The following is a 13,538-nucleotide window of genomic DNA, read 5'->3' as shown; positions in this document are numbered from 1 at the left end:
GCCCACTAAACCATGTTATGGAGTACCCCATCTATGCGCTTTTAAATACCTCCAGGGATGGTGACTCAACCACTTCCCTGGGCAGCCTATTCAATAAAGAAATGTAATAGTCTAATCAAAGGGGATGAAATCAAAATACCATAAAAAAAATAATTTGCAACTTGTGAGAGAGGGCAAAACAAACACCAATAAAAGACAAAATTAGTTTTATTAACCAACATTTAAGACCAATACTGTGAACCACTGCTAGATATGTCAAGGAGCTTAACACAATCTAAGTACACACCCCTGAGATGTCTGGTTTCAAACTTTCTGTAGTCCCAATGAAGTAAGACTGAAAGTAGCTACACTTTCTCAGCTTTGGAATACTAATTCTGTAGCCACAAGGCTGGGTTTTGTTTTTCACAGTATCTACACTTTGATATTTAGAAATACATACATAAATATAATCAGAGCATATTATACAACTCCAGAAAGTGATGGGCAGTCTGTTGTAATTTCAAGAAAAGCATGGTGTCATTCATCATTCCCACTGAAAAGGAACTGAAGTGTGAGTGATTGGTTGATAGAGTAACTGATCAAAATTGCTCAATGAAGAGGCCAAATAGCAAGATCAACACACAAAATTATTTTAGAACAGAAAAAGAATTGCTGTGGGATCTGGCCACGAGATGTCACTCTCTACTTTGTGGCAACTTGAAAATTCATTAGCATAACTTTCCTCTCAGAGGTGTCAAAAGCAGCCAATAAAATTAGCTATGTTAAATTGGGGTCAGGTAAAGGAAAACTGCTCAGTGTGTCATTTCTGTAGCTGTGTGTGTAATTTCTGTATCTGTGCTGTAGAATTACTGTTCAGTATGCTGTGAAGTCAACGTAGCCTCCAAGCAGCCTCTGAATTTGTTCCCCCAAGTCTAAACAAAGAACAACTAGCTCCACTACAAGCCTGTTGTTATACTGTTACTCTTACACCAATGTAGCAAATTGTTTTGAATTTTTTTTGCCATTTTAAATAAAACCATCATTATGTATTGAGCTCTTAGACACTATAGCACATACAGGTAGCTTGCTGTATGCCGAGTCCTATCTAGATAAACAGCCTAACCAAGTAAGTTTTGAGAGTTTTTTCAGTTGGCTTAGGTTAACACTCGATCAAGCCCCGTGGTCTAGTAAGGTCTCACTTCTCTGTTCTGCAGACCACCAACATCTTTACTAACCACTAGCATGTAAAAACATTCTTATACCACTAGCATGTAAAATATTTTTTATACTTCATATATCTAACCAAGGCATCTGTTGCAGCAGACCAAAAAGATCCAAGCCTGAGTTTTAGAAGTTTAGGATCAAAATCTGTAACCATCATAAAATACACACCTATGAAGGGAAGAAAGAAGAAAAACAAACCTGTGATGAAAGAAAATTCCTAGGAATGAAAGATTTTCTGTAAGTATTAGATGAACAGCATAAGGATCAGTTTCTGATTAATTTAAGATAGCTGACAGAGAAAAACTCTGTTACCTTATTATGTGTTAAGGTTACCCTCAGGTCTGGTTTTATGATACCATATGCTGTCAGTAGATCTTGGACTTTTTTCAGTTCTTCTTTACATTTTCTATTTGTTGAGTAAAACTGCTTTCTTACAGGAAGATTCTTAAACAACCTTAGGACTGTTACTGTAGTACCTGCAAGCAAGTGACAAAAAATAAGTAGAAATTACACTGAAAGCACACCACTGACTGGATACTGAGGAAACTTCATTTTTACTTGAAGACACCTGTCTGTATGCTACTGCATACAAAATAAACCATAGTAACCCTAAATTAGATATTAGCATGAGAAGAAATATACCAAATTAGCAGTCATCCTTCCCCAAAAAGTATCCATAGAGCTGCAATTCCTCTCCTTTAGAGTTACGATTGCAGCATTAAGCTTTCTTTGGTACACACTGACAATAGCGAGAATCAGCACTAAATAAAGCTGAAGACTCTTTCAGTGCATATTAAGTTAACTTTCACTAGTAAAATGATTAACAGACTAGAATCTAATCGGACATATCTGGAGGCAAAGGAACACTGTCCTCCATTAAGGCCCTTCACAAGCATTTGCTTCAGGGTAGTATCTGAAGAGCCAGATCCCTCTGTTCAAGGCAAAGTACACAGTAAGAGGAGGAATATTCATCAGCCAACACAATCACATAAATTCCTAGCCCGTAAGGATGTTGCAAAATATTAAATATATGTCACAGAATTCAGTCAATCATTCAACAGTTTTGACAAAAGACAAGACAACGCAACCCACAGGCTTTCTGGCTATAGAAAATACTACAGTCTAAATCTTAAAAAGAGTCCCTGATTAAAATTAGCTAAAATTAGAGTTCTCAGCTTCAGCTCTTTCTTCAGTATCTGCCCACTGACTAGCCCTCAGCAGCTTCTTTTGGCTTAATGGCTCCCTGCAGCCAGTTAGCACTGAGGAGGACGGGAGCTGGGTCGACAGCCAGCTCCCCGTTGCTGTAGGAGCACTGCAGCCAGCTGGGAGGCAGCTTATGGGCACAATATTGACAAGCAGCCACTGCAACTCAGCTGGGAAAAGCTAAGCTTTATGGAAAAGCTGCAACTGCTTCCTCAGGAGCTCTCTGTTGTCACAAGAAAGGAGCACCCCTCTTCTGGGAATACACACCGGCTGGAGTGTGAATGCAAGGACACAGTGTGGTCTTAACGGTCCTCCTTGCTGAGCAACAATTAGCTGAGCAGAGCACAAAGTAGAGCAGATGCCACCCCAAACCTACACCACATCTGAACCACCAAGGCTGCCTCTGAGACGAGGGCAACCTTTTATCTTTCACACAAACATGCAGAAGGATTTCTAGCAACACACCCTTCCTGCAGGTTAGAAAGAACTGTGACTTTGCCTGGTCCTAGAGCCATGCTGCTTCCAACAACTCCTTCATATAGCAGCAGGGCAACTCTTAACTCCTTTAAACAATGATTTTGCTGTGTACAGAAACATTATTTTGGTCCTGAACAAATCCTTCATACACTTATACAGTAAGTCTGCGTGGACCTGGAGCACTGAATTTTTATAGCTTTTATTTTCACTGTCAGCTTGAAGAAGTGAGTCAGAGAAGGAGAAACTAGTTTATAATTACTATCTAAAGCAACTTCCAAGACATATTATTTCTAACAATAATAACACATTCTCGGTTAACAGACATAAGGCAAGAAATGTTTATAGCTGCAAAGATTTCATACTCAGCCTTCAAGTACAGAACAGGTATTTCAACATGAAATAGACCCTCAGAGAAACATAAAATACTTCTGTCACAGCACAACACCAGAACAATGATATCCTCCTACCTTGCCCAAGATGGGAAGGCTTTTTAGAAGTTACATGCCCATTGCTATCCAAAGCATACTGAGTGCTGAAATCATCATCAGCTGTCTTTGTTGTGATCAAAACCTGAAAAGAGTGATTTAAAAAACTTATGTTAATCAAGGATTCACAAAGTTCAGAATGAGCTTAGATAAGCTTTGCTACCACTCTTACCATTACATTATTTTAATCACCACAGTTACATTTAATTAGTTTATAACTTTTTTTTCTACAGGTGTTTCTTACAGAAACACTCTGCATTATTACTCATTTTTCCATCCATTTAACTAAAAGCCACGCATTTCTATCACACTAATACACAAAGCATAGCAATCCCTACTACTTACAACACACACTCCTCTCTGCTTTTCTAACACAAGTTAAACAAACAACTAAATTGATAATTTTGCATTTTCATCCTTCATGAGAGAAGGTATACTATGACAACTTCTTAAATTCATGTGAGATTCCACAAACATAATAACTACTGTCAAACAAACAGTACCTTTCCACACCCAAACATATCTAGCAATCAGTAGTAGCATGTTTTGTAAGCTATTATGGTAATACACAGATCAGCTTTAGCAGTCATAAACCAGAAGTTCAATAAAACTACAGTTCCTTAAGTTCAGGTATCAACATTCTGAACAATAGAGCCACTGCACTTTAACCGCCTAAAAGACACAAAGGTTATCGCACATACAGAGCTTCAGGATATTTTGGTTTATTTTAGTGTCTCATATGAATCATTTAGAGTTCAGCCACGCCTCGGAGAGAAAAAACAGTAATTGATTAATTGGAAACAACAATATTAAAGACATACTTAAGGGCCAATAGTGAAGTACCTCTTAACTGAAACTTCAGGGGGCAGTTTGGGTAGGCAGAATGCAATCAATGCCAGGAGTGTTTAATTAACATAATTACTGATTAAAGGATTAAAGTAATACCTATTAAAGTACTTAATACACTCAGGCCACCTCCCATCTCTTATGAAATGTATCACAGAGCTGATTAAAAGCTCAGAACAGATGGCATCCTGCTCTGACGACACATTAGAAGGAACCAATGATTGAGGTCTGTCATCATCTGTCAAAACGCCAACACTTTTGAAAGCATCTTTGGAAATCTCCATCCAAACATACAACCCACTCCTGCTTAGTGCAATGTGAATGTAGCCCAAGGTAGCAAGGAGTCAAACTCTAACATCTCTCCTGGCTTTGACAGTTGACTGTTCCAATCAGACACAGGTATCAGCATCTTCTTGCAGGATCTAATCCTTGGCAGACTTAGAAAGAAGAATGCAAAACTTGACCTTGGCGCAGCATGAATACAGAAAGGCAGAGCACAATGGAACCGATAGATGCTGTGCCTTTCCTTACAGCCTGAACACTTCTCAGATGGTTCTGAACAAACTTACTTTCAGTCAACAAGTTAAATCCTAAATATCAGTACGCTGTCAGTCCTCTTAACACAAACATATGGATCAGACTCGAATAGGCCAGGGAGCAGGTTCCTGTTTACTCATATGGACAACAAAGTTTGTGCAATTGCAGTCATATATATGTCAAGGAGCAATATGGAGCCCAGCAAGATCCCATGACTGCTGATCACCTAGATAACATCAGGACAGAAATCATTACTGGAATGGTAGCTATGTGGGCCATCAGTTCCCTGAAATTATTTCTCCTGGCTACCATCTGCTGTTCCTCATTTTGATTTACCCTAATTCAAGTAGCAAACTCAGCCATACTCTTTGACATTATATTTGCTGACAATACTAAAGAGAATAAGCCAGTGTTCTAAGAAATCACATATCTATACCCTGATACAAAAGAAAAGGAAACACTAAGCAAACTCTGACCTATTCTGACTGAGGAAAATAAATAGAGCACTGCTGTGACCAGTATGACAGAAAGGCAGGACTGACACTAACAAATCCATACTGCTTCCTAACCATATGACATGACTTCTGGGGAGCAGGGGGAAAGGCAGCATACACAAGCCAAACTATTTGGAAGACATATCCCTGCCAGGCTGCTGCAACAATTTGAAGTCTTTGCACTGATATTTTAATAAAACTTTCACAAACACACACAAAAAAAATCACAACACAAAAGACTAGACACACTTACAGCAACTGCTCACCTCTGATATGCAGCAAATTGATCCCAAAGCTTCCCCGCGGAAACCGTATGTTGTCAACCTTTCAAGGTCCTCGGAGGAGCTTATTTTTGAGGTGTAGTGTTTAATTGCCATAACTGGAACATCAGCTACCTTGATTCCATTGCCATTGTCTCTTACTTCTATTTTGTTAAATCCATAATTCTCCTAAAAAAAGAATAAAATATAATGGGAGCACTAAAACAACCAGAATTAAGACTCAAGTTTGAAGCAGCTAAGGTTACAGCTTCTAGCCATCCAGATAGAAGTGAGAGTTTTGCTTATTTGGAGAAACTGAGCAACCATTTAATGTCTCTGTTTAAAAAAAAAAAAAGAAAAAAAAAGAAAAATACAACATGTTAGGATAGTAGTGATGGTTTCTCTAATTAAATAATGTAATTCATACCCTGTGGTTTGGAAACAGCATGTTAATATAAATGCAGTGAAATTAAAACAGGAATTAAGTAAATTTTTTTTAAACTATGATGAAATTTGCAAAACCTAAGCTCAGAAAGAGATCTATAGCTGGAAAGCTAAAGACTTTTTAACCTCTTTTTACCTCCCTTACCTATTTGGTATCAATTTTTTTGAAATCACCACAAATCCAGCCCTGCATCCATTAAAGTCAGTGGGCCCTCACTTAGAATTGTTTTCAGTTTCAGTCTTGATTTATGTGATTTCACTACTTCAGTAGTTTTCCACTCTCTATATTGTGTCTCAATATACAGATGCTGACATCCTAATGGGGGCAAGGCATGAATGTGGACAGAAATAAGAAAGCTTGTGAAGAGGTACAATACTTGACAGAAAGAAGTAAAGGTTCCTAGAGGCTCTTTTAAAAACAGCTTGCAAGGAAACAAAGTTCAATCTTTGTGATTTACCTTTACATACATGCAACACAATTTTACAGCATTCCAATTTAAATATGTAATTTCAATAAGCACCAGTATAAATAGGGTAAAACTCTGAAAATCCAGATAATTAGGAGAGCTAAATGAAAGATGGAATTCAGGTTCTATAACATCTCAAACACTTGCAGCAAACAAATGCTTCCTTCCAGCTACATTATAATCTGCACATGTAAATTGCACCCAAAAGAATCACAAGCCAGGAGGAGAAAGTAATTAGAGCTGCAGGATCACTAACTAAACTTCTTTTACAGAAGCATGCCTGGCTCTTTGAAAAGATTATGATATAACATACAGAAAAATCTGCTATAGTGTGTAATACATCTAGGCAACCTTAAAACTGCTTTTGCTTAGAATGAACATCTTGAATGAATGGCTACCACCACGGATACTGTACAGAGTATGTGATGGTTGCTCACAGAAAGCTGACTGATTAAACAGAACTAATTTTATTGTTCATCTGGGCATATACTGAAAACAGTTACGAAAAAATATAATGTACTCCCAGGGTTATTTCTTGAAGTAAAAAAACTATGCAATTAAAACCAAATGGAATGTATCTAAAGATAATACCTGTATTCACACATAATCTGCATTAGGAAACACCAAAAGCCTCTGAGGTAGGCACAGAACTTATATAACTGATACACAATAGAAACGTGGGTACATTTCACTTTCCGTATTAGCGAATGGTGCTAAAGCTATCTTTGGGTGAAAAACAATGCTTTCGCTAATATTTGAGTCAACCTCCTACTGGGAAGCAGAACAGAACCTAAGCAATACACTTCAACTGAACATAAAAACACATAAGGAGATATAAATGGGAAACCTTCTGCCCCACTGCCGAATGCACTAACAAAGGGTTTGAGCATTTTCCAATGAACACCTGTTTTCTATTCTAATTTTTACCTCCAGACCACTTAACTGCTTAGGAAAAGTGAGATTTATCTCCTTCACCTTGCATCAAAATATTACATGAATGATTCTCTATTTCTTTTCTAATATTATTCATTTTCACTTGCACACATTTTACTTAAAATATTACAATGCTTAAATTTTGTATTCTGTAACACCTTCCACCATGCTACACGACCTAAATACTACTGAGGTCATCATCTCATGAGAAGTTAAGTTGCTCTACCAGATCACTGATGCCAAACCATATGGTTCAACTCCCTCCTCTTTCACTAATGACTGCATGGTCCCATCGTTGTTTCAGCTACAGCTCTGTTACTCATAAGAACTCGAAGGTCAATTCAGCTTATTAAACTGGCACAAATAATCCACTTTGATTGCCAGGTTACTTTTCTTTTGCATTAGCAAGACGAACAGATCATGAGAGGTAGAAAAGTCTAACAATGCCGTGCAGATGATATAGGACTTTGCTTTCCAGGAGATGAGATGGAGCAGGTGTACACCGGAACCTCACCTTGAGCTAAACTTGCTGTGAGAAGGTTCTAAGGATTAAAGCTCCCACTTCATGCATTGGAAAAAAAGTTATAGAAACAAGTGTCTGCCTTTTACAACAGCCATTTCATATAATAGTAGCAAACCTGTAGCTAAAATTCATCCTTCCTGAACCCCAATTTTGCTCCAACTACTAACACAGGCTGTTGCTCATCTTCTCTGTTAATTAAAATATGCAGGTCTCAGTCAGACTGTGCAGATTATTCTCATAAATTCCTGTTGTTAGAGATAAGTCAGGGAAACTGACAGACTGATGCCCATGGAGTCTCTTTATCCATATACAAGCAATTATATTGCTGCATCAATGGTTTTTAGTATTTTTTTAACCGGAAGGCAGGACATCATGTCAAGAATAAAACCATCATTCTACAGATGCTTAACGCACAGCCATGCCACAGAGGCAGTTGACCCCGCTGTTAACAAGGCAAGCTCTAGCATGTTTACATTTCTAAAAGCAATAAAGCTGAGGTTCAAATTAATAAATAGATACCACTCAACACCTTACAGAAAGGCCACAGTTCAGTTTCTAATCAAATTACTTGCTTTTAATTGTAATTAAAGTAGTATCACATTATCTAAAACTACAATATAAGCTGATGTTTTCCCCAGTGCTGTGTAAAAGCTAGGTGATACACAGTGCAAAGATGCTCAAAAACATCACCTATTGGAGTTTGGTCAACCAAGAAGTTAACAAGAGTATAACACTAGTCAAACCTTCCCACTACAACTGACCACTGCCATGGTTTCTACCCGAGAACCATTCCACCTGCAAGTTAAGTCTCCAAAAAAGTCATTCCTGTCTTTGTTCAGGCAAGCTGGGTAACAAGTCTGAATGAATCAGCTAGCCTTCCTAATCCATCTGAAAAAGATTAAAACAATTAAAATGTTGCCAGTTTCAGGCAAAAACCATCAAGCTGTAAAATGAAATTTCAAAGTTTCCGTTCTCTATTATGCTTTTGAACTAATCCAGAGTTAATGTGGTTGTTGAGCTCTATTATGTGGTCGACCTTATTTAAATTTCACACACGGAAAATAGTATTTTGATATAAAAATATTCTTATCACAAAAAATCCCAGAAGAAATCCACTATTTTACAGTATTACTGTGTACAGCTGTACAAAGTGCAGGTTTTCTCTTTTGCCCTAGTACCTACAGAAGAACAATCAGCAAATCTCATTTACTCACTGACAACCTGTGTAAAGCCAGGTTGGTTTGCTTGTTTGAGAAATACAGTGATTTGGATTGGGCTGAACTGACAAAGAATGTAATAGCAGAGCAGATGACTCATGCACTGGAAATGGTTGAAAATGCTCTTTTTAATTGATTTTGGACCTCTCACTATGGAAACAGCTGGTTATTGCACTGTGAAACCCATGCTGATTAGAGGGCTTTCTCCTCTGGCTATCTGCATGGCTATACATTGGCACTCCAGTAAAAGAGACAAGGTTTGTTCTAACAATTTTTGAATGCTCCAAAACCTTCTGTTGATTTCTTGCAGTTCTTGATCAGCTCACAGGATCTGATTCTGATACCCTTACCCCCAGAACTATGTACACACTACTCACTTTGGAGTTACTCATGAAGCAAGATACTATGCAGTCTAAATATTGAGAAGACAGAGTATCTTCAGCTCACTTAGGGCAAATAACAAATAAGCATGTTCCTTGGAATCTGCAGGAAACCATACTCAGATGGAAAATACTTGAGACTCATTCAGAAGGTAGCAGTGACATGGACAAAGACACAAGCAGGAATTGAATTGCCCACCTAATTAAAAGCATTTGTCTAAGACTTAATTCAAGAATAGCTTATACATTCACTGTTATTTTCAGGAAAGGAAATTGGATGCAATTCTGGATACATCCATTTATACAGACTATAACAACACACATTCTTACTAAGTAGGAGATACTGCTACTATGCAGCTGTTGACAAAATACTGCAAAACAAGAAATGCTCATGGCAGCAAGAGAAGCTGATCAGTTAGCCATTTTACCCGATTTGGGGAAAAAAAGCACAGGTTCTTTATTATAAGCAATATTTTCTATTTTCAGAAAGTGTCCTTGAGTGATATGCCAACTTTTTTTTAATATCTTATAAAAATAAAATGTCAGAAGTAGCCAGAGCTCACCGTGCTAATTAGGGACCATGTGGTAATTTATATTACAAAAACATCTAGCATGGCCGTTGACTATTTCCATTGTTTCCATCTTCACCTTCCTGACAGTATTTTGTAATGAGCATTAAATATGCCAGTCTAGCAGTGAAGCTGAAGTCCAACACCTTTTAAAACAAGCTATTAGTCAGAAAAAGTAATTTGTAAGTAGGAAAAGAAATATTAAAGAAGTTGACAGTTTTTCCCCAAGATACACTCAGAAGCACAAATATGCCCTACTGTTTCAGTGGGGCCTCAAAAATGTTAATGGAAACTGATTTGGGACCATTTTTATTTGAAGTTAAAATATATATCTACAAATACTACTAATACCCTTCCATTCCCCAAACCATGACAGCCTAAAAAATACATTTGCAGCGGAACAACTTTCCTTGCATCTTATTTTACATCCAATTCTTTTTAAGAGAAAGAAAGAGAACTTACCAGTTTAATATCAATATTTGTGGCATTGGCATCCAAGGAATTTTCTATCAGCTCCTTCACCACGCTGACAACTGATGTAATCACCTGAGAACTTGAAAGGAGACGAATAATCTCTGCCGACAGCTGTTTCATAGTGCAATAAGATTCAGAGAAACTGCATAGAAAGATAACAGAAAAAGAATGTGAAAGACACATTACAAATACACATTTCTAAGTTATTGTTTCATAGCAACTTTTAAATGTAGGCGAAACATAACACTACGGCTGACAAGTAAAAGTTCAAGATACAGAAGGACCCCGCTCCCTCTGCAGTCAGTGGGAGTTTGACTTGTGGAAGAAACAGAACACAGGTCTAGACTAGAAAACACTAATTTAAGTAGATTAAATTTCTAATAAAAAACCTCAAGAATTCAGAGATATACTGAGCATAACAGTGTATTATCTCACACTTATATCATCTCCTCCAAATTACTATAACATGTGGTTGTGATCTTGCAATGACAACAGAGTAGACGGACCAGATGGTAATGCAGAGTGCTAGTCAGAAATGTCTTCAGCTAGGATATTTACCCAGCATCAAGTCTAATTCCAGCACTGATGCAAAAAAAACCCCAAACCCAAACACCCAACATTTTGGGTTTTTTTTGTGTTTGGTTTTTGTTTTGTTGTTTTGGTTTTTTTGTTTGTTTGTTTTTTTTGTGGTTTTTTTTTTTTGTTGTTGTTGTTTTTTGGTTTTGTTTTTTTTTTTTTTTACAAACTCCTCACATCATTTTTCCCTGCCTACATTTAAAATTTCTGAGCTCAGCACTGCTGTGTTGTGTGTATGATTCATCAAAGAAATATAACTGGAAGGTAACCGTTTTGGAGGTGGGAAAGAAGTGGGGAGGAAGCACAGTGGTGCTGAGGCAGAAGTCATATTCAAAACTCAAAAAACTTCAACTCAAAAAACTTCTGAATTACAACCTTGTCTTTCTGATCTGACTTACTGTGTGCCCTCAGGCAGGTCAGTTTATTTCTGTGTCTCTGTATCTTCCACTTGAAAATGGAGATGCCTCATACTATAAGCCAATGGAGATTTTTTTTTTTAATCACTGAAAAACTTAAAAAGGGTTATAAAATTCCTGCTGCATTATAGACACAGTCTACTATGAAGAGACTGTAAGTGGATCTGTAAATTTTTGCATGCCCTTCTGTTTAAGTACCCAAGTACTGTAGACATAATTAACCAATCTCCAGGAAAAATCTGTCAATCCTTGTAGCCAGATGCAAAGAACTCAACAACAGTTTTTCATGCATATGAGAAAGGGAGGAAAAAGAGCATTGCTAGACAGCTCTTTGCACCTCAAGAATGGTTCAAGGCTTGGGTTTCTTCTCTCCACAGTGGCAGTCTTTACTGGGTTATGTTACGTAATGTTATTTACATTGAAAGACAAACAATCCCGGCAGTCCTGCCTTCCCCATTGATTCAGTCCAAGCTATCTGCTGGAGAACACAGATCACACACTCAGCATCCGTCCCAAGGATATGAGCATGTGTGGAGGAATGGAGCAAACCCAGATTTCCTCCTGACAAGACTCAGGACACAGCAAGGGACTATGGCCAGCATCCCAGGGCAACACTATCCTGCAGGGTATATGCAGTTGATACAACAACTACAGGACACTTCTTTGCCACGCTTTGCCACGATATCCTTCTAAAGACTGCCAGTCTTTAAACATAAAAGACAAAGCAAAACCATGGTTACTTGGGGAAAAAAAAGGTACAGTGTTTCAAAGAGAAAGCAGCATTAATTCTAAGAACAGCAACAAAGAGGTTTTCTCTTTTTACTTGTTATTTACTCCCAAAGGGAGTTTGCCTTTCAGTTGTGATAAAAAGATCTGACAAATCAGTTTTCCACCAAACAAACTGGAAAAGAAGAGGAGCATGGGAAGATGTGTATTGTTGAAGACAAACCAATATTAATCATGTACATGCATTCCGGAAGGCAAGTTTCCTCACGCATTATACAGGACTCCCATGTCAAGTGCTTCATGATTTACTAATGACAAGTGCCAGATCAGAGCTGAGTATGTTCACCAAAAGACACTAATTGAGACAAGGTAGGGTCTTAAAACAGAAACGTTGCAGAACCCAAAGACAAATTTCCTATGAGGCGTGACTGATGCAGGCGATTTGGGAGAGGAACTAGCTCCTGGCGTGCCCTCCCTTTCCCTGGACCCAAACCAGCCCACGCAGGACCGCCAGCTGCTCGCTGGAGAGCAGAGGGAGGACGTGCATGGCCATACAGCCATGCTGGCCACATCTCGGGGGCACCTGCTGGGAGGGAGGGACCTCTGGTACTTGCTACCTATGGAAATGCATCCAGCCCCTGATTACTTTTAGCTAAAGATAGGTATTTCAGCTCAAGCCACATTGCTACTATAACTCCTCACCGACCGGACGTATTACAGTCTGTGCTCCGTGGGAAGGCACAGTATCTTCTGTGTTTGAGCACCATCACCGATGCAATCCTTTGACCCCTCTGAATGAAGTCAGACACCCCACCGACGGGGGCCCTCTGAACAGCTGTAACACTGCACACCATCAGGTAAACTGCGAACAAAAGCTCCTTAAACTTCATAGTTGTGGCCTCACAGATTTCTGGAGCAGCACCCAAACGCCACTCCAACAGCCACCTTTCTCAGGAGTCCACCAGCACACATACTCCGGTAATTCTTCAGTTTACGAGAAGAAAAACAAAAAAAAAAAGCGGGGGGGGGAGAAAAGCTGCAGATAGAACCTGCGGACGGTCACCCTCGAGCTTCCCTAAAACCGCACGAACAGCCCCCAGTCCCCGGTCCAGCTTTTCGTCAAGAAAAGCTGGGCGTGCCGCGCCAACAGCAGCGTCGCCGCGCCCCTCGGCCAGGCGAGGGGAGGGGAGGCGAGGCGAGGGACGCGCGGCTCCCGCCCCAGCCAGCGGGCCTCGCTCCTCAGCAGGACCTGGCCCCGCACACGGGGACGCCGCGCCGGGCCCGGGCCCAGGCCCAGGCCCAGGCCCA

The 13,538-nt window shown here is 39.2% G+C and overlaps 1 protein-coding gene across 2 annotated transcripts in view; it reads right to left on the bottom strand.

Moving 5' to 3' along the window:
- Positions 1–10,660, bottom strand: part of PMS1 (PMS1 postmeiotic segregation increased 1 (S. cerevisiae)) — a 45,035-nt gene extending 34,375 nt beyond the window's left edge. For both annotated transcript variants that reach the window (XM_010563812.1, XM_010563820.1), the window contains exons 1-4: positions 10,501–10,660; positions 5,512–5,694; positions 3,351–3,453; positions 1,516–1,679 (exon numbers count right to left, since the gene is read on the bottom strand). In XM_010563812.1, the coding sequence (XP_010562114.1) occupies positions 1,516–1,679; positions 3,351–3,453; positions 5,512–5,694; positions 10,501–10,632 (582 nt within the window). In that variant the 5' untranslated portion in view covers positions 10,633–10,660. The remainder of the gene's footprint in view (positions 1–1,515; positions 1,680–3,350; positions 3,454–5,511; positions 5,695–10,500) is intronic.
- Between the last annotated feature and the right edge of the window lie 2,878 nt (positions 10,661–13,538).

The sequence above is a fragment of the Haliaeetus leucocephalus genome, unplaced genomic scaffold, assembly GCF_000737465.1.
Source record: "Haliaeetus leucocephalus isolate CR32 unplaced genomic scaffold, Haliaeetus_leucocephalus-4.0 Scaffold1, whole genome shotgun sequence".
Classification (NCBI taxonomy): Eukaryota; Metazoa; Chordata; class Aves; order Accipitriformes; family Accipitridae; genus Haliaeetus; species Haliaeetus leucocephalus.
Note: the sequence above shows the minus strand (reverse complement) of the source record. Positions and strands in the feature narration are given on the sequence as shown.